The sequence below is a fragment of the Trichomonas vaginalis genome, chromosome IV, assembly GCF_026262505.1.
Source record: "Trichomonas vaginalis G3 chromosome IV, whole genome shotgun sequence".
Classification (NCBI taxonomy): domain Eukaryota; phylum Parabasalia; order Trichomonadida; family Trichomonadidae; genus Trichomonas; species Trichomonas vaginalis.
The window spans coordinates 3,446,832-3,466,691 of NC_067206.1; the positions used below are offsets into that span (position 1 = coordinate 3,446,832).

At 31.5% G+C, this 19,860-nt stretch overlaps 7 protein-coding genes, 1 non-coding gene and 1 pseudogene across 9 annotated transcripts, besides 5 other annotated features; 4 read left to right on the plus strand and 5 right to left on the minus strand.

Annotated features, from left to right (window-relative positions):
• Positions 1-4,663: part of a mobile genetic element that runs on past the window's edge.
• Positions 36-887, minus strand: TVAGG3_0020850 (phage tail repeat-like family; the record flags this gene model as incomplete). The annotated part of the gene is made up of 1 exon (XM_051220126.1): positions 36-887. The coding sequence occupies one exon, from the start codon at positions 885-887 to the stop codon at positions 36-38; it is 852 nt and encodes a 283-aa protein (XP_051105112.1).
• On the minus strand, positions 3,085-3,921 carry TVAGG3_0020860 (annotated as a pseudogene). Its single transcript has one exon. A coding segment is annotated over exon 1 (837 nt).
• A 150-nt stretch (positions 4,664-4,813) lies between the features above and the next one.
• TVAGG3_0020870 (uncharacterized protein) lies at positions 4,814-5,692 on the minus strand (the record flags this gene model as incomplete). Its single annotated transcript, XM_051220127.1, has 1 exon — positions 4,814-5,692. One exon carries the CDS (start codon positions 5,690-5,692, stop codon positions 4,814-4,816), a length of 879 nt encoding a protein of 292 aa, XP_051105113.1.
• A 1,067-nt stretch (positions 5,693-6,759) lies between these two features.
• Positions 6,760-6,996, minus strand: TVAGG3_0020880 (N-acetylmuramoyl-l-alanine amidase family; the record flags this gene model as incomplete). Its single annotated transcript, XM_051220128.1, has 1 exon — positions 6,760-6,996. The coding sequence occupies one exon, from the start codon at positions 6,994-6,996 to the stop codon at positions 6,760-6,762; it is 237 nt and encodes a 78-aa protein (XP_051105114.1).
• Positions 6,997-7,205: 209 nt separating this feature from the next.
• Positions 7,206-7,243: a mobile genetic element.
• Positions 7,206-7,243: a terminal%2Cinverted (terminal inverted repeat of Banshee-A3 transposon ID:TVAGG3_0020890).
• A 1,177-nt stretch (positions 7,244-8,420) lies between these two features.
• Positions 8,421-8,457: a mobile genetic element.
• Positions 8,421-8,457: a terminal%2Cinverted (terminal inverted repeat of Banshee-A3 transposon ID:TVAGG3_0020900).
• A 3,247-nt stretch (positions 8,458-11,704) lies between these two features.
• Positions 11,705-13,498, plus strand: TVAGG3_0020910 (guanyl-nucleotide exchange factor protein; the record flags this gene model as incomplete). The annotated part of the gene is made up of 1 exon (XM_001304579.1): positions 11,717-13,483. The coding sequence occupies one exon, from the start codon at positions 11,717-11,719 to the stop codon at positions 13,481-13,483; it is 1,767 nt and encodes a 588-aa protein (XP_001304580.1).
• A 617-nt stretch (positions 13,499-14,115) lies between these two features.
• Positions 14,116-15,044, minus strand: TVAGG3_0020920 (cilia- and flagella-associated protein 77 family; the record flags this gene model as incomplete). The annotated part of the gene is made up of 1 exon (XM_001304580.2): positions 14,185-15,036. The coding sequence occupies one exon, from the start codon at positions 15,034-15,036 to the stop codon at positions 14,185-14,187; it is 852 nt and encodes a 283-aa protein (XP_001304581.1).
• A 721-nt stretch (positions 15,045-15,765) lies between these two features.
• On the plus strand, positions 15,766-16,700 carry TVAGG3_0020930 (oxidoreductase activity, acting on the CH-CH group of donors; the record flags this gene model as incomplete). Its single annotated transcript, XM_001304581.1, has 1 exon — positions 16,226-16,624. One exon carries the CDS (start codon positions 16,226-16,228, stop codon positions 16,622-16,624), a length of 399 nt encoding a protein of 132 aa, XP_001304582.1.
• A 181-nt stretch (positions 16,701-16,881) lies between these two features.
• TVAGG3_0020940 lies at positions 16,882-16,953 on the plus strand. Its single transcript has one exon. It is a non-coding gene; the product is annotated as a tRNA-Gln (tRNA).
• A 382-nt stretch (positions 16,954-17,335) lies between these two features.
• On the plus strand, positions 17,336-19,854 carry TVAGG3_0020950 (meiotic spindle midzone assembly; the record flags this gene model as incomplete). The annotated part of the gene is made up of 1 exon (XM_001304582.1): positions 17,341-19,782. The coding sequence occupies one exon, from the start codon at positions 17,341-17,343 to the stop codon at positions 19,780-19,782; it is 2,442 nt and encodes an 813-aa protein (XP_001304583.1).
• Positions 19,855-19,860: the final 6 nt, after the last annotated feature.

Sequence of the window (19,860 nt, forward strand, 5' to 3'; positions counted from 1 at the left end):
AAGCGTAAACCCTTTGGGTCAAGTCTCAAGCACATTCAATGAACGCGGTACCATGCGAATACAGTCACAAATGGTGGCATGTAATCTTTACCCGAGCCTGTTGGATTTGTTGTGAAAGTGTGTGAATGATTTCCTGCGGTTCCACAGAAAATACCTGTGCTTGAATCTACTGGGTCAGTTGTGATATCATATCTATTCATTCCCCATCTATCCGAACCCGCTGCAAGATTTATATAACCTCTTTTTGTTATTGAATGTGAATGATTACCTGTTGTGTTTGTAGTTCCTGTATGAGTGTGCGGTGGAAGGTTTGCTTCTTTAATTTTCTTCGAACCTCCTGTTTGCTTTGAATATCTAGCACAGTATAAGAATTTATCTACAATCTGCTTCCACGTACCAAAACCTAAAACTTCTGATGGATTTGTTGAGTTCATTGACGTATAAATAGAACCAACAGGATATAATGTTTGAAGTATTTCATTTTTCATGCTTGTAATCACATCATTTACTTCCGACTTCTTTGCATAATTTTCATCAACATATGTTTTATCTGCTTTAAGGTCTAAACATCCTGAAACCCATTCTGTATCAGCTTTAACTTTAAAAGTCTCAAATGTCCATTCATGATACCATTCAACCTTTTCTTTAATTTCATTATCTTTTTCATCAACATAAACCAAATTTGCCTTCTTCTCTAACTCACTATCCACATATGTTTTATCCACCTTCTTCATTATGTCATTTAGGAAACCTTCTATGAATTCCTCATTTAAATTAAATCTTCCAATCTTCAAAACTTTAGGAAATGCATTTAATGCGTAATATCTCTGTTCTTCTGGTGGAATTGATGTTATATCATCCGTTATTCCTTTAATTTTTGAATTCATAAATAAAATTTCTTTTATATTTGATATCACCGCACCACCTTTGCAAACGAATTCGAAATGTTCATTTTTCAATACTATCTCCAAATCTCCATATTTCAACCTTTGCGTTTGTTCTGCCGTCTTTGAATTATATGCATATATGGCGTATGTAATGGTCTGAAGGACCTGGGTGCTTTGCGCCTTAAGTTGCTGTTGTTTAATCATTTATTATGATTTAAAAATAAATATTTAATCTGTTATCTCATCAGCTATTTTTTCTATTTGAAATTGCCATAATATTTCATTCATGAATTCTAAATCACAATCAAATAGGTCAGTTATTCTAAATTTAATATTTGATAAATCTTTTGAATGAAGAATAAATGAATTCCCGGATAATTGAAACGGATATGATAAAGAAAATGTGTTTAAGTTGATGGATAAAATGTTTTGTATTGATGGGTAAGAGTTAGGGTCTAATGTTTGATGTGAAAATCTCATTGGGGTATTAACTTTATCACATTTGATTAAAATGAAATTGGAACCAGTGTCAGAATACAAAACATCCCCAACATCTTTTTCAAAATTTAATATCCCCAACAATGAACGAAGATGAGGAGTACAAAATTTAATTTTCAGCGGAAATTTAATAAGGTTATTTATTTCATCAAGTTCAAAAAGTTTATCAGGTTTTGATTTAAAATTTTCTTCATACCATACGATAAATGATTCATTTAAATAACTTAAAATCATGTTAATATCCCATTTCGCTATCACATTATTTATATACATATCATACGTTTTTTCAAGGTCATCTTTAATAAATGATATATAATCTGAAGGGTCTAAAAGAATGGGATTAAATTTACCACTCACAGAAACGAGAGTAACATTATAAATTCCGCTAACTGTTAAATTTAATTCACAGCTATTATTCGAAATAATATTGATAATTGACATTTTTATTACGATTAAAAATATGGTAAAGCGTTATTTTCCAGTGATAAATAAAACTAGAATAAGATTACCTCAAGAATTCATAAATTCAACGAATAAGAAATTCATTCATGTTATAAATTTAGTGTTTTCAAAAATATGAGTCAATGTCATATTCATCAACAGGTTATATTTCACTTCATTCAAATTTAGTTCAATCAAACCCATATAATGACCATTTCATAAGATTTTCAGATGGTATTAAAAATGTAATTGATAGATTAAAATATGAACAGATTGACAATATCGAATTTTTGGAATTTTGGTTTAAATATCCCGATGGAAAAAAGATTGAAGTTAAAGATAAAGCTGATACTTATAACAAAAACAATTACAATGACCGATCCGGATAGTGGGGAACAAAAAGAAATAAAACAAACGATAGAAACTGGTGAAAGGTCAATTATTATTGATTATGATTCAAAGGATTATTATTCAATAATGTTAATGCTTGAATATTAAATAGCCTTAACAAAGAATTTTTCAAGTGATATTTTATATTCATCAACTATTTTATATAAATATCATTATATGTTAAATGAAGTTCAGTTGTTGTTCCGTTCTTTGATATCTTAATTGTGCTAATATCCTTTATAGGATTTATTTTTGCAACTGTTCCGCAGCATGAAACCTCATCATCTATGAAAATTGAATCTTAACGTCTGAATCTTGAACATCACAAAGAATGGCGATAATGTGAATTAATGATTCATAAGGTAAAATAATATAAAACCGGATTGGTCAATTAAATTTATTATTGAATCATAATTATTAATTATTATATCACGGTAAATTTTCATTAATTCAGAATTAATGTCTATTTTATATGGGTTCTCGATGTTTGATGAAAGAGGCGGGGGTATGTTGGATAAGTGGGGAATTTCAACAGGTTCTTTACCGGGTTCAGATAAAATGATTGGGTCTCCATCTTCTTTATTTTGCTCCTCCTCCTTTTTCGGTAAGTCACGAGTTAATAAATTTGGTTGAGTTGCTGACCTTGTTAATTCGGGGCTAACATTAACTTTAACATTTTGAATAATTCGTGATTTTATCATCATTTACGTTATAACCAACCGTAATCTCTGCTTTTGCGTTAGTGTTCTTTTGACTAGTGAATCGTCTTCTCATTTATATTCGATAAAAAAAAAATATTTTAAACTTTTATTTTGCTGGAACTTTTGAATCTATTATTCCCTGTATTTGTTCATGAAGTTGATTTAGCATTTTCATCGAAATTAATAGACCGAATATATTCATTAATTGCATTCTTATAATCATCTGATTTCTCAAATTTTCTTTTATCTGATTCCTTAACTAAATCATAAGTTAAACCTCGTTGCTGATATAATGGTTTCTTAATTAAATCTTTGAATGCTTGAGATAAAGCACCTGATGCAATTCTTGCTACTATAATTGGTTGGAATTGCTGTTTAAGTTCATCTTTAACATTTGCGAAAACTGGATCGAATAAAGCAACTTTAAAGAATTTCTTAGCTGAAATTTCAGGTCTAATATTTGCATATTTACCATCAAACTGGTTAGAATATCGTGGTAATCCATCCGGTCCCTCTTCAATAGCATTTAATTCTTCATTGAAATAAGAATATGGATTATGACGGTATGAATTAATTGGACCATTTTCACCTTCTCCAATGTATTGTTTAACAGCTTTTCCATTTTCATCAAATTGCATAGGATAACGTTCATTATATGCTTTACGTTTAGGATAATCACTTATAGTTAATTTATAACCATTTATGACTTTAATATTACCTTGACCATCAGTAACGAAAACTTCATTTATACCATCAGGTTTTCCATTTGGACCCGTAATGTCTGCTTCGTGTGCTTCCCAATTTGGACCATGACGTTTGGCATATGCTTGAGCTTCTGGTAATGTTAAAACGTTTCTCATTTGTTTAACATCTTTTTGAAGACCAGCAACAATATGAACTAATTCTTTCATTCCATCAGGAACTTTCATAGTTCTATTATATGCACCCTTTTTGTTTGTTCCTTGTTTTAATGGAACCTGTAGAAGATTTGCTATTTCTGTCATGTTTAATTATAAATAAAAAATAAAAATTAATTATAAAAAGTTAATCAAATTTAACACTTCCTTTATTTAAATCAACTATTATTTTTCCATGTTCACCTAATTGCTGATATTGTGTGTAAAGTTCATTAATGCTCATTGGTAAATTCACTTGATAAAGCATAACGTTCAACTGTTGACGACTAAACCCACTGAAAATGAAAAGGGTTGATAGATTTGATTTAATGTTTGTGCTTAATGCTTTGAAATATTGAACAGCCATAAAGAATGAACACTGAATGTGTCGACATTGAGTTAATAACTGATTAAAATATGATTTCTCATTTGTTATTAGTTTTGATTTCACTGCATCATCTAGAAAAATGAGTGAATGCAAAAATTCTCTATCAAAATTTGAAATAGAAAGTGTTTCAAATAATTCATCCCGTTGTTTATCAATAATTTTATCCTCTAATCCTTGCTTCTTGATTGTATTATATAATTCTTTATACATTAAAAAGTTTTTTAAATAATCTTCTGCTTCTTCTTGTGATAAATAAATAATTGGAATTTTGATTAAATGCTTTAAAGATTCAAATGTATCATCTGAAGGTGAACCTGAACGGTTGATATAAATTAACACATGTGAATAGGGGGAAGTGTTAGCAATAATGATAATTTGTTTTAATATCGTTAATGTTTTACCTTTATTTTGTTTACCAATTGCTGCAGTGATTGAATTTAAGTAACATTCAGAATATGGAATTTTCATTAATTTTTCCTTAGATAGAGCATTTCTATTATCACTCAATGCTTCATTAATCATATCATCTACGTATGTATTATATACTCCCGCTAATTCTTCATAAGGGGTGGATGAATTTAAATCCATTTAATCAAAAATAAATTTATAATTTTAAACATTTCTATTCATCAATATTTCATCATATGAACTTCTATACTGTGGTGGTGTACCTGTTGGATGATATTTCAAACCTTCATCCGGTGTCCATGTCCAATATGTAGTCCTAGTAAACCAAACCTGAGGAGGATTTGTCACCTTTGAACAGTAAGTGTCATTTACACCCTGAATGATTGGATAAGCTTTCACTTGTACTGTAACTTGTGAATTGAAAGTTTCTAATCCGTCAAAGAATATACCCGCTCCATCACGTTGAACTGGAATAGTGCATAAGAATGAAGTTTGGTCTTTCCATGTTCTAGCTAATGGCGTGCCATTATCATCATTCAGTGGTCTAGTTAATGAGTCCTCGTATTCTTCTGTGCATTCATTCACTCCATCTAAATCAGAAGCTTGAAGCATACGTGTAAAGAATATGTCGCCCACTGTGGTCATCGCTTGATCGGGGAAGTTTCTGGAATCTATAGTGACCTGAAGACCTCGAAGCATTGGATTTTCTAAAACCGTTCTTTGCATTGCATTCTTCGGAAATGTTAACACAACATCTGTAACATTATGAAGAGCGTATGAGAAATCTGAGCTGATACCTTCAGGAGTGATGCAACCTCCATTTAGTGAACGAACGTCAATATGTTGAGCTGGAATCATGAATGGATCTTCCTTACTGAATAAACGTGGTATTGCTTTAACTGATTCTTCAATTAAACCGTATCCTGGTGTAATGCATTTATCCTCTAAAACTTCCATCTTTGTGCATGAAATAATAACGTTATCAACTGTTGCGTCAGCAGATGTAGCGGCTAAGCTTGTAATTAATTTGGTAGGAAGTCCGATTTGTTGGAATTTGCGATCATATTTATAAACATGATTCATAATCTTTTCATAATTTTCATCAGTTATCTTTTCATAAACGTAATTTTGTAAATCAGCAACTCTTAACGGGTCAACCTGACAAAATACTAAAGTATCCCTGAAAACATAATATTTAAGAATGATTTCACCAAATGATTTAGGATAATCATCGAACGCCTGAAATGCTAACAAATCATTTACCGGAATAATCATATCAAAAGTGATATCAACTTCTTCATTTGCGTTCTTGAAAACTTCTGAAGGGTCAATATATTTACCACATACTGAGTTATCATATTTTTGAACATTATTATATAACGAATGAACAAACTTTTTAACTTTCCTTTCTGATTTTGGTTTATATGTTGCAAATGCGAAAGATTCACGGGCGCAATCCATCTGAAGATAACCGGCATCACCTCTTTCGGTTTCTACTTCTAATTGTTTAAAGCTTTGATTTGATGATTTGTAACCAACGAATAAACGCATGCATTTAAAAGCGGCATCACATGTGAAAGCTTTATTTGAAACTAGAGTTGCTTTAACTTTGCGTTTAATATATGTGTCACCTAATTGGTTCACATCATGAGCCGGATTTGTAATTCTTAAATGAGTTTGTTTATCATCAAAATATGGAGCATCAGAGTCATAGCATGAACTTTCAAGTTCTCTATAATATCTTCTACCGTCATTCTTTGCGAATATTTCATTTATCTTTTCAAATGAATGAAACACATTTCCATTAATCGGTTTAGTGTTTGGCACTAAATAGTTAGTCGTCATTTATTAATAAATAAAAAATCAAAATTAAAAGATGAAAATGAATTTTTAATTTTAATGAAATAATCAACTATGGCTGCAGGTATATTTAAGAAACTGTGGGATAAAGTAAAAAGAGGAGCGCATAAAGTTTGGGAAACAATGAAGAAAGGAGCAAATTGGATATTTAAGAATAAAGAAGCAATTAGTGACGTTGCTGAATCAATAACGCCAAAAGCCGCCCCAATAAGAGAAATATTAAATAAAGGAGAAAAAGTTTATCAAAGACTACAACCGATACTAAGATAAAAATAATATTTATTTTTCCACTATCTACCTCCTATTTTATTAAGTATTCCTTCAGCAATTCCACCAATTGCGTTACCTGCTTGTGCTCCCATCGCCGGATTACCTGCTTTAGTACCTAATACTCCACCTATGATAGTTCCTGCCGTTTTCGCTACTGGTGCCAAAAAGTTTGCAACGGGTTTAATAATATTTTTATGAACCCAACCTGCAGCTTTCTTAATTCCATCCCATAATTTTTTAAAGAATCCTGCCGCCATTTCTGATTTAATATTAATTAAAAAATATATTTCATCACTTATATTCTAATTTTTATTTAATGATAAATGAAACCAATTTTAAAAATAAATGAAACAGAGGAGGAAGAAATAAATGAAAGTGAAAATGTTCAACAAAAAATAAACGTTGTTAAACCAATTACTGAAATAAAAATTTTTTCATCTGTTGAAGAATTTAATGACTATTATGTTGTTGTAAACAGAAATTCATCAAAAGTGACACCTCAGAAAAGCTAAAATATTGAATTTTTGGAACTTTTGATAGAGCACGTTTTTAAATATTAATTAAAGTAAATGTATATTTTGTAAAGATTCTTTTTAATAAAAAAATAAAATTTTGAAGAAGAACACAAAATCTTCTGAAAAATAATATCACATAAACTCATATTATTTTCTAATATCTAACTATTTTATATAAAAATCAAATTCAATGATCTTAAAAGCGAAGGATAAACCTCAAAATTTACGAATATAATGAGTGGGAATATAATGCTTATCTATCATAAAACCATATGAAATATCAATTTTTGCTTTACGCCTAATTTTTGACGACAATTAGCAAAAAATGTTAAATGTTAACACTCAGTCCATTTGAATATGAAAAATAAAATTGACTTTGATTAAATGTTTTTATTTATCATGCAATTCTTCTTGCGACCAAAGATTTGAATAAAAGTTCAAAAAATAAGATAGCTTAAAAAATAATATACGGTAGTGTTTACTAATAGATGAATAGTATATAAATTCTATTAAAATGGATTTGATCCAAAAAAATATAAAACCAAAAATAATTGTTATAATTTAAATGAAGAAGTAATTTAAAACGATTTTATTTATGATCAAATTTTATATATTTTTTTGGATCAAATCCATTTTAATAGAATTTATATACTATTCATCTATTAGTAAACACTACCGTATATTATTTTTTAAGCTATCTTATTTTTGAACTTTTATTCAAATCTTTGGTCGCAAGAAGAATTGCATGATAAATAAAAACATTTAATCAAAGTCAATTTTATTTTTCATATTCAAATGGACTGAGTGTTAACATTTAACATTTTTTGCTAATTGTCGTCAAAAATTAGGCGTAAAGCAAAAATTGATATTTCATATGGTTTTATGATAGATAAGCATTATATTCCCACTCATTATATTCGTAAATTTTGAGGTTTATCCTTCGCTTTTAAGATCATTGAATTTGATTTTTATATAAAATAGTTAGATATTAGAAAATAATATGAGTTTATGTGATATTATTTTTCAGAAGATTTCATTCTATATGCCTATGAAAAGTACTCTCAAAACTAACTTTTTCCTAATTATAATTAAATCTAGAATATTGTATTATGCTTAGTATTATTTCATTTTTCGCATTCAATTTAGAATTTACAAATGTCAAAAAATTGAGAGCTGTCACTTTTGATGAATTTCTGTTTATTACAATGTTAATAATAAAAAATTATTTGAAGAATTGACAACGTGTAAATTGAATAAAATGTTTAAAGTTGATGGATTCAAAATTTCAAAAATAAAGGGGGTGGTTAGTTTGAAATCTATTCCTCAATCAAGAATCACCTCATTAATGAAAATTGATGATTTAACAAAAAGAATAGAAGAGATTGAAGAAAGAATAAATCAAATAATTGATATCATAAATTCAAATAATCATTAGTTTCTTAAAGTTCAATGTTGATTCTGAGACATGAATTTTTAAAGTTTATTTTTAAAAAAAATTTTTATTTCATTATGGTAGTGAATCTTTCATTCATGAAAATAATTATTTCTAATTTCTTCTTCTCGTTTATGAGGTCTTTGATTATGACTCCATTGATTCCATGAAATTAAATATTCTTTATCATTATATTTATACCTCATTAGCTTATTTTGGCTTTCATATTCATTTAATAATTCACAATCTTCATTTTTAAATTGAAGTTTAACCCATTCAGGATTTAAACAATGTTTAATTAATCGCGGAATATCTGACATCATCTATATATAGCTTCTTTTATAAAAGATAAAAAATAAATTATTTTAAAATTAATGTTAATTTTTTAATGATTTATTTTTTATTTCATTATGTATGGGCTGAGTGTAAATGTCTTACAATTTTGAAAATTTTTTAAATCTTGATTTATTCAAAAACGTAAGAATAAAAACCGTAAGAATCATACATTTTTTACTTCATATGTTAAAAAAATGATACAAAATCGCTCGATATTATATGAATTCTTACGTTTACAAAAAAAGTCACACAACCCTTCCACATATACTACTATTGATCAAGTTTTTTTTCTGGATAAGATATTATATGGATAATTGGATAGAAAATACAATTATATAATCTTGTACCTGGTTTAATTAAGCTAATTGTCATCAGAAACTTGTAATTTTTATGAATTTCAGATTTTCTTTTCATTACTGCTTTTCTTAATAGGTCAAGTTCTTATTTACGTTATAAAGTATGATATTTACAAATATCAAGTTATCATGTTTTTTGAGAAATTATGAGAAACAAACAAAAATGAAAAAGATAGGAATAGCAATGAATAGTGATGTGGGTATAGAAAAAGTAAGAGATATGAATGCAAAGCAATCAGTATTTAGGGCATTGACCATAGATTTCGAAAAAAAATGCTGCATATTGAGCGAAAACTATGATTATATTATAAGGCTGTCATTTAAAGCATAATGAAACTATTCCCTTTTCATTTTAATCGAATAAGATAGTAAAGATTTTTGAATTAGCTAGAAACTGATGAGATGTTTTCACAAATCAGATTTTTAATCTCTATAATGCATAATTCACTCAATATCTCAATTTTGATATTGCGAGATATTTTTGCTATCGGTTTCGCAATTTTGACACAATAGCAAGAGGGTTCTATAAGCATTATTATCAACGTAGAATCTGAATATCATATCAGAAAATGTCGCAAATCTGACATTTACCCGACCAAATAGCAAAAATAATTGAATACTTTTCGCAAAAACTTTAAAAATCGATAAAAATATGAAATATAGATATTAAAGAGACTTTTTATATAATATTCATAAAGATTTTCCAAAAATATGATACCGCAAAATTAAAAAAGTGACGTCTTGAGTGGAGTCAAAGGTCGAAATTGCTAGCTAAATATTTTTTTAGCGAAATTGCGTATTGTACGTTTTTTTCGCAAAACGAAACCCTTATTTGGAAGGGCGTAAGATACGCCAACTTAAATATATTATCAAATGAGAGAAAATCACTCAACAAAAAAACAATTCTTTCAAAAAGTTTGACATTGATCTTTCTAATACATATTTTTGGAAGGGCGTAAGATACGCCAACTTAAAAATATTATCAAATGAGAGAAAATCACTCAACAAAAAAACAATTCTTTCAAAAAGTTTAAAATTGATCTTTCTAATACATATTTTTGGAAGGGCGTAAGATACGCCAACTTAAAAATATTATCAAATGAGAGAAAATCACTCAACAAAAAAACAATTCTTTCAAAAAGTTTAAAATTGATCTTTCTAATACATATCCTATGGAAGGAGTTTACATTCTCAAAATAAAAACCAGTTCAAAATCTTATTATTCCTTGAATAAAAATCATTTAATTTCAAATCCATTCCAAATCCTTAAATCTGTATTAAAATCATTTTGCCAACAACCAATACAATACAAATTACATTTCCATATATCTTCTTGTCCATTTTAATTTTTTATCTCATTTTATTTAATTTTATTTAAAGCATATAGACATTGAGATCCTTTACATATAGTTATATAAAAGTCAAATACATAATAAATTCTTAATTCTAGAGATATCTCAAAATCTCATTTTTTTAATTTAAAATACCTTTCATTTTTCACAGTACGATCACAACAAACAAGCCATTTACTAATTAACACATATAAGAAAAATATCAAATTACAAAACAACTTTCAATATCATTCGCATCAAATTCTATTTTTTCATAATTATCAACTACATGTTATTATATAATATATGTCGGCGCATATTCCACTCTATACAAGTGTCAGACACACTCACACAAAGCTGTGAGATTCATACCTCTATCAGTAGGACTTCTCAAATCAAGAACACATATGTTTCACTATCGCACATCTGTGTAGGATCTAATTAACCCTTTGGACTGGTACTTCAAAATTTGATAATTTGATAATTTCATGTGATATCATCATTTGCCTTTAAAACAACTGTGCGTTAAACTAGACACGTTTCTCTATCATAATGCAAAATATCAAAGTTTGGGAGATTCCCAAAGTGTCTGAAACTGATCATAAGGGTGAAAAACCGTTTTCCAGAAGTTGGGAACGTAGGGTAACCATGAATTTCGAAAATTGCAATTTTGTTATGCAAACATCATAACCATCTAGTTAGTTTTTATCAATACTAGGTTAAATGAGGTGTCAATGAGTAATATATTTCAAAACTATATTAATTTTTGTAAAACAACTGAAATCTCTTGCTGACGCATTCATGTTGATATACCTTGTTTGTAATATACTTATTGGAAGTAATTCATCCAGATCAATTGAAATTGTTAGGAAACTGTTGTAAACAGTGTTAGAATCATAATGCGATGCTTGTATTTCGTCCTAGCATAGCTGGTGTTTCTTTAGCTCAACACGAGAGATTTTTCGCAGTGAATCAAAAATCAGGTTTGGAAAAGTGACAAGTTTGACATGTCGATGAATTCATCTTCATCACCTCATGGTCAAACATTGATTCCCAAATCAGCTTCCGCTCCACAAAATATCCCAGAAGATATTTCTGAGCAGAGAAGCCAATGGATTTCCAAATTATTAAGCGAAAACCCTCAGCTCCTTGCATTAAGAGAACGCGTTCTGCCATGGACAGGTGGTTACTCATTTGCAAATGTGGTTCATACCGATACAACAGCTGTTCTTTCTCACGTAAATAGATATGTTATCCTCGAGCTTGTTTTTCAGCACCTAAACGCTATTGGCATGCACAGGACTGCTGAAATGCTCCAAAATGAATGCGGACATGAATTTCAACACGTTGATCAACCGTGGGACAAAACAGATTTATTACTTTTAGTTTCATTAGGAGTTTTACCTCGCGAGGATCCATGGGAAATTTCTCCAGATCCACACCATCAATATGTCGAAGAATCTCTTGAAGAAGATTTCTTTGCTTCACCCTATCGCGAAGATCCGAAATTGATTTGGCAGGAACTATTAGATCCAGAACTCAATGTACAGTACGAAGGTGCCACTCATACGTTCCCATACCTCAAGGCTGCCTCAATGAAACGATTTGTAGTTCTTTTCGCTACAGCTCCACCAGCTCAGTTACCTGATGATGAACTCTACAAGTTTTTCCTTACATTGCATTCAATTACTTCTTCATATCATTTCTTCCAGCACCTTTGCGCCTTATTCGACTGCCATTTACTTGAGCCTGATACTCCAGAGCAGAAGCAGAAGATCTTGGAAATGCAATCTCAGCTCAGAGTCTCAGTTATCAACCTTATCAAGAAATGGACATCATTCCACGGACTTTTCATCGGTAGAAAGACACTAAAATCGATCGGACACTTTTTACGTAAAATAGAAGATGATCAAGAGAACATGCAAAATATTATGCGTTATGCCAAGCCAATTTTGGCCCAATTACCAAACCTCCAGTACGGAAAGAAGGTAGGTGTTCTTCCACCACCTTCCGAACCTCCAATTATTGACAACGCCCAAATTATTTTCAAACCAACTCTGAAATTAACAGAACCGAACCCACAAGAGGTCGCCAGGCAGATTACATTGCTTTTCCATGCTGCATTCAAGGCTGTCCACTCCAGAGAATTCGTTGTTGCCCTTTCCGAACAAAAAATTTCTCATCAAACCCCAACATTAGCCGAATTCTTCGATTTCGGAGATAGATTGACATTATTAATTTTAGATACGATTGTCAATGCTCCTAACAACGATCATGTCGGTGCAATTTCGAGATTCCTCGATATCGCTTACCATTTAACAGTAACTTTATCCAATTTCGATGCAGCAGCCTGCATAATGCGTGCTCTCAAGGATCCTGAGATCAACAACCTCTTCTTCCTTACAGATAAAGACCTTTGTCGCCGTCGCGATGAAATTTGCGACCACTGCGGAGAAAACTCAACGAAATTGACTGATTACAACTCGATTGTTCGCTCCAAGTTCGATGCATGGAAGGCCACAATTCCTAACCTCCGTGTTGAGTTAGTTTCAGTTCCAATTGACAAAGCACCGAGTTTCAAAGACGGACTCATTAACTGGGAAAAAAGAAGGGGAATTTCTGAGAAAACAATGGTTCTCTACAGGTTCCAGAACACTCCTTACAACTACTCTGTCATTCCCCAGATACAGCACGTAGTTAACAACGGGCCTTCGATGACTGAGAAACAGATCAGAGACAAGATCGATTTAATAAGAAAAGGACTCAATAAGTAATTTTTATTTATTTTTTATTTTCTTTTATTTGTAAACATTTGGATGTTGATAATCGTTTTTAATCAAATGCATTATAGATATATCTTCTTTTTAATCACTGATCTTTTAATAGAATTGCATTCTCATGTCTCGAAATATATCAATACCTGAAAATTTAGTAGTTTTACTATTAGACAAAAGGATAAATAAAGTTTGTTAAATATGATTTTTGGTAATTGAGAAACGAGATGATGGAACTTTGACAAGCTTTCCATATATGTAATGAATGCCGATGAAAGTGAATTATAGAGTAAATGATATGAAGAATCAGCTCAGAAATTCATTAGAAAAAACATCAAGATTATCTTTATTCATCTTAATTCTAGTTCATATAAAAAGTCAATGAATAAAAGGTTAAAGCATAAAGGTGTTTTTGAGTGGAGAACTCCACTATTCTTGAATTCACCATAACAAGCAGTTTTTCAAGAAAAATATTTTCAAATCCATTTTTCAAAATTCGCCCAGATAGCTGCTAGTTTTGATATTCAAAGCATGGAATTATTTGTTGCTTAACCAACAAACAGCGGTATCATCACACAGAGGATGTATGTAAAATTAATCATTTTTGAAAGAGCGAGAATGATAAAATATAAGATGGAAACATGGAATTTACATTAAATAAAAAAGATGATATAATCAAAGGAATGAAAGGTGAAGAAGAGTTACCAATAGTCAACAATCTTGTAGTGATCAATGTTCTTGAATCTCTTCATCTTGAATGTTTCAGCTTCACTTGGTGGAGGAGCTGGTTTGACAGTATGTCCGCGAGAAGCACGTGTAGATCTTCCAGCCTTTTTGAATGTTGGTCTTCTTGCTGATTTGGCTTTAGCTTTTTCAACTTGAAGCTCTCTTGTCCTTACAGCTCTGTCAAGAGCTTCGTTAAGGGTTCTGTATGTTAAGCAATCTTTGATTTCACTAACGACAGGAGTAGATACGCCGTGGACCATGTTTCTAACCTTTGCTTCATGTTTTTCTTTAGCTAATTGACCTGTTTTAGTCTTTTGTTTTTTGGCAATATAATTTTCCTCCTTGAATTCTCTGAAGTCTCTAGCTGTAACGCAACCAGCATCCAAGGCTGCTTTGTTTGTTGAGATAAAGTCGCGATTACTTTTGACATTCAATGGTCTCGAAGTTGCAGGGGCTCCTAAAGTGCGCTCAACGAGTGTCATCATTTCAGCTTTAGGTCTCTCCTGCTTTGGAGTTTTTGGTTCATCATAGTCTGGAGGACAAATCGATGATAATTCGCGTCTGGCAGTCTTTGGGGGAGATAACGATCTTTCTTTAACGGTCGATGAAGCAGAAGATGTAGCTCCACGTCTTGTACGATCAACTGGTGGATCAGGCCAGTCAAAGCATGCAGCAACTGATTCTCCTTTCTTAGTTCTGATGCCATATCTAAAATCTTCATCTGGAAGGTTGTAAGTTGAAGGTCTATGGCCTCCGACTGGATTGTTCACAAGCAAAACGTTCTTCGACATTGAAGGACGGTAGTCGCTAAAAGGAACAATCTCCATTCTAGTTTAGTCGTTAACGTACAAATAAAAAAAGTGCGCACTTTGGCGCAAAACTTCTTTTGACAATAAGTATTATACTCATGATATGCGCTAAGATTTCCGTAGCAAAAAATTTTTGTTTGGAAAAAGAACGAGTCCGCGGGTCTTCTCAAATATCGATTCGAAGAAATAGAGAAGATATAAGCGTATTTTGAATACCCTACTGAATACCTACTAGTTTCACTTGGGCATTCTATAAATCATCAATATATTTTTCAACTTCACTATCCTACCCAATCTAAAAGCTATTGTTCATTAGATTTGATCAATATGGAAGAATTGTTGAGACAATTTTGAACTTCTGCGTTAATATTTGATAGAAATTATTGAAATATTTATGTAAATTCATGATACTACGATTTCAAATAGCAAATCTATTTTCATTCGATATGCAATAACTATTTAATAACTATTTGAGTTTCGTTTTGATAAAATCTCGATCTTGTGTTGAGAATCGTATTAATTGATTGATAAAAAATGGCTTCCCTTCAGAATTAGCAGTAAACTCTGCATGTTAAGAGGTAAATTGTGCAAATATAACTCAGATATGGCTTGATTGCGAATGTACAGAAACAAAAGAAATTATTGGATAAATCTAAATCTTTATGATAAAAGGATTTATAAATGTTAACCTCTCATAAATTTGAAAAGGAAAATTGAGATCAATTCAAACTCATTTTGAAGAGAAATGCCAAGTCTTCTGTTCGATTTTAGCCTCGTGATCATTTCATATGTTGTTGCATTCGTAATTGGATAATATGCATTTTTATGGTTAGAAACAGAGATACCATCATTGTTATGGAGAGTTTTCGCTTTTTATATTGTTAGTACCGTTGTTATATGGATTTTATCTCATATCTATGGCAATGCTAACTTATATGATCCATACTGGAGTGTTCAACATGTTGTTTTCTGGTTTGTTTATCTTAAATTTTCGAAATCAGCATTTACTTGGCAGTTATTCATAATTTCATTTATTCCAATTTTAATTTGGGCTCTTAGACTAACACTAAACTGGGCTTATCAATGGCGTGGAAGAAAAGATCAAGACTGGAGATATACAAGTATCAGGAATTTCTGCCCACTGATATGGCCATTATCTAATCTAGTAGCTATTCAGCTAGTTCCTACAGTTTTAGTCTTTGCTGGAATGATTCCGATGTTTAATACTATTGAAAATTCAGAAAAGCTCTCAAATTTATCTATTGCAGGTAGTATCTTGTCTATTTTAGCTGCTACTCTTCAATTATTTGCAGAGATGCAAATGATCAACTTCAGAAAGGATAGAAATGGAAAAACAGTTATTGATATTGGTCTTTGGAAGCACTCTCGTCATCCAAACTATTTAGGAGAGATTCTTTTTTGGACTGGCGTTTGGCTTGTTGATTTTATTTCTAATCCTCAATACAAGATTGGAATTGTTGGTCCATTAACAATGATATTCTTATTTAATGTCATTTCTATTCCTCTGATGGAAGGAAGAATGAAGAATCGCCCTGGATATAAGAAATATCAGCAAAAAGTTTCAAGACTTCTATTAATGCCTTAAGTTCAATTGTATGACAGATGTAAATAGAGAAATAACTCTATTTTCTCAATAAAAACCACTTGATAGACAAATATTTGTCAAGATATTCTCAATTGAGTGATATTTTTGGATAAAAATAGGAAGAATATATAAGATTTGCATTACATGTGAATCTATGAGTTCACAGTATTATATGTTGAGTTCTATCTAAAGAACAAAATTTGAAGAAAAGTAGTAATAAATTATTATGAATCCTCCAAAATGATATTTAATGTGTTGGTCCCGTAGTGTAGCGGTTATCACTTGGGACTTTGAATCCCGAAATCCAGGTTCGACTCCTGGCGGGACCAAGCTTTTTCTTTTGTTTTTTTTTGCTACATGCTCATTAATAAAAAGGTTTCAATACACTCCATCGAAGGTTTGCCACTAAATTAATTGAAGCATTTATTAAGATGTCAGAGATAAGAACATTGGCTGTAAATTTTCAATTGATTTCCAATATTCATCATTTTCACAGATGAATAGCTCTTTACTTAGGATCTTATGTTTCGTATGTTCTGAATGATACGTCATATGTATGTTTTGAAGATATTTGAATGGAAATGTACTAAAAAGTTAAAATTAGGGAACAAAAATAAATTTTCTTTATTCTTTATGTATCGTCTAATTGAAACATATAGATTGCCATTGATTATTGATTTTTCGTCACTTTTTACAAAAACTCGTTTTTTGCAGAAATGACTGAGAATCAAGACTTTGAGAATGATTTTGATCAAGATGAGGATAATTTAATGGTTACCCAGAGTAAGAAAACCATTGACCCTACACCTAAATCAAAACAGCAAGAGGATACGCCTCCAAAAACGGAGGAGAAAAAACAAAGTTCAACTCTCCCGCCACTTAAACCAAAACCAAAGTCTGAATTAAATTTCAATGATCCTAAAACAAAGGAAGCAATGGAAAATCTCGGTTATGTTGAATCAGATCTGCAATATCCAACTCAAAACGATTTAAACGCCTATACAAGAGATCCACAGTTCCGTCACACAGTTGAAAGGAAACTTGTGGCTGAAATCGATAATCGCATTGCTCAAGTTAAAGAAGAAATATCTCGAATTGAAGAAAAGAAACAAACGAAAACTCCAAAGCTCAAAGTTCGCGATAACAGACCACAACTTACATATACAGCTATAGAAAATGCTCGTATGCAGAAAGCAGAAGAGCAAAATAAGCGAGAAGTCGAGCAATTAATATTAAATGCGTTAATTTCGAAATACCATGCTCAAGATGCCCGCAAACGCCAAGAACAGGAAGAGCAGAAGCAGCGTGACTTACAAGAATCCCTTCGCCGCAAGCAAATCAAAGAGCGCGAAGACCAACTCAAAAGAATCAAAGAAGCAGAAAAACAACTCGAAGAACAAAGAAAAGCAGATCACCAGAGAAGACTCCAAGAAGAGGAAGAGCAGAAGAAAGCTCGTGAAGCAGCCAAACAAGCTGAAATTGATCGCAGAAAGAAACAACTCGAGGAAGAAGAAGCTGCAAGAAAGAGACAAGAAGAAATTCGTGCACAGATCAAGAAACAAGAAGAAATGAAGATCCAGCAAGCGAAAGAAATCCAAGAGCGTCTTGACAAGCAAGAACAACGTCGTCTCCAGAAGTTGCAGGAAGAACAAGAGGAACGCGCAAAGAAGAGAGAAGAAATGAACGAAAAACGTCAAAGCGCTTTACAAAAAGTGAAGAAGAATCACAGGCAGCAATTACAACAACTAAGAAAGAGTGCGTTAGCCAAAGAGAAGAAGATCGAAGAGAATTTGAAACAAGCAGCGACACAGCGCCAGAAAGACTTGGAAGAACAGAAAGCAAAGAAGGAAGAAAAGATGAAGAGACAACAACAATGGGCAAAAGAAAAAGAACTCGAAAGAGAGCAGATAAACAAGGAATTAATGGAAAAGGATAAACAAGCACAACAAAGGATTGCAGAGCTCGAGAAACAAAAGGAAGAGCAACAGAAGAGAGCAAGAGAAGGTCAAGATGAAACAACAAAGAGAATCAAAGACAAGATGAACGAAATCAACGAAAAACAACAGAAGAGAGCACAAGATGTTTTGGACAAGATGAAACAGAAAGAAGCAGAAGCACAAGCAGCAGCTGAAAGAGTCGAAAAGGAGAGACAAGAAAAGGCATTGCAAGAAAAGATTGACATGGAGAACAAGAGATTCTTAGCTCTCAGGGCAGAAAGAAGAAGATTGGCTGAGAAACAGAAGAGAGAAAGAATTGTTCAAGAACAGATCAAGAAACAAGAAGAATTCGAAAGAAGAAGACAAGAAACAGCCGCTAAACTCAGGAAGCAGAAAACAGATATGCAATTGCAGAAAGAAACTCTTCAAAAGCAATTCGCACAGATCATTCATGATACTGATGGTTCTGATGATTCTGCTCTTCGAAATCTCGCCCAGAAATTCAATATCGATTTCGATGAATTGGATAATCGCGCGAAGAATCCAAAGATGTATCGTCAAACAGTTGCAGAAATCATCCAGGAAGCAACTGGTGGATCAAACACACAGAGATCTACATCAAGAAACAACACTGCTTCTTCTTTGTCAGGAAAAATTAAGTCAAAAGCTGAAAAAGTTCCACAAGAAGAAGAGAAAAACGATGACGATACATCAGAATTCGATACATTCGATAACGAAGAGAACAAAGAAAGTAACGAAGAAGCAAACAAAGAAGAAGAACAAACAGAAAATAAAGACGAAGAAAATAAAGAAGAACCAAAAGGATTATCAGGAATGATATCTAATACTGTTAATGAAGCTGCTGATAAGATGGATGGTGATGAATCCAATGATAAACCACAGGAAAATGATGAAGATTTCGAAGATGAAAATAACAAAAAAGAAACTGATTTAATGGATTCAATCAAAGACAAATTGAAACCAAAGGAAGAAGAAAACAATAATGAAGAAACAGAACTAATGAATCCTATAAAGGACAAACTGAATCCAACTGAAAATAATGATGAAAAAGAAAATCCAGAAGATATTAATAATCCACCACCGGATGATGAGGATTTCAGCGCTCCTGAGGATGATGAGAATCCTGAAGCTTTTAATGCTCCGGAAAATGATGATGAACCAGAGGATTTTGAAAAAGAATTTGAAGACGATTTTAATTAGGACGGAATTATTCTTTTTTGATTTGTATATTTATAATGTATCTCAAAAATTATTTAAATCTTTTGTTTTTATACTTAA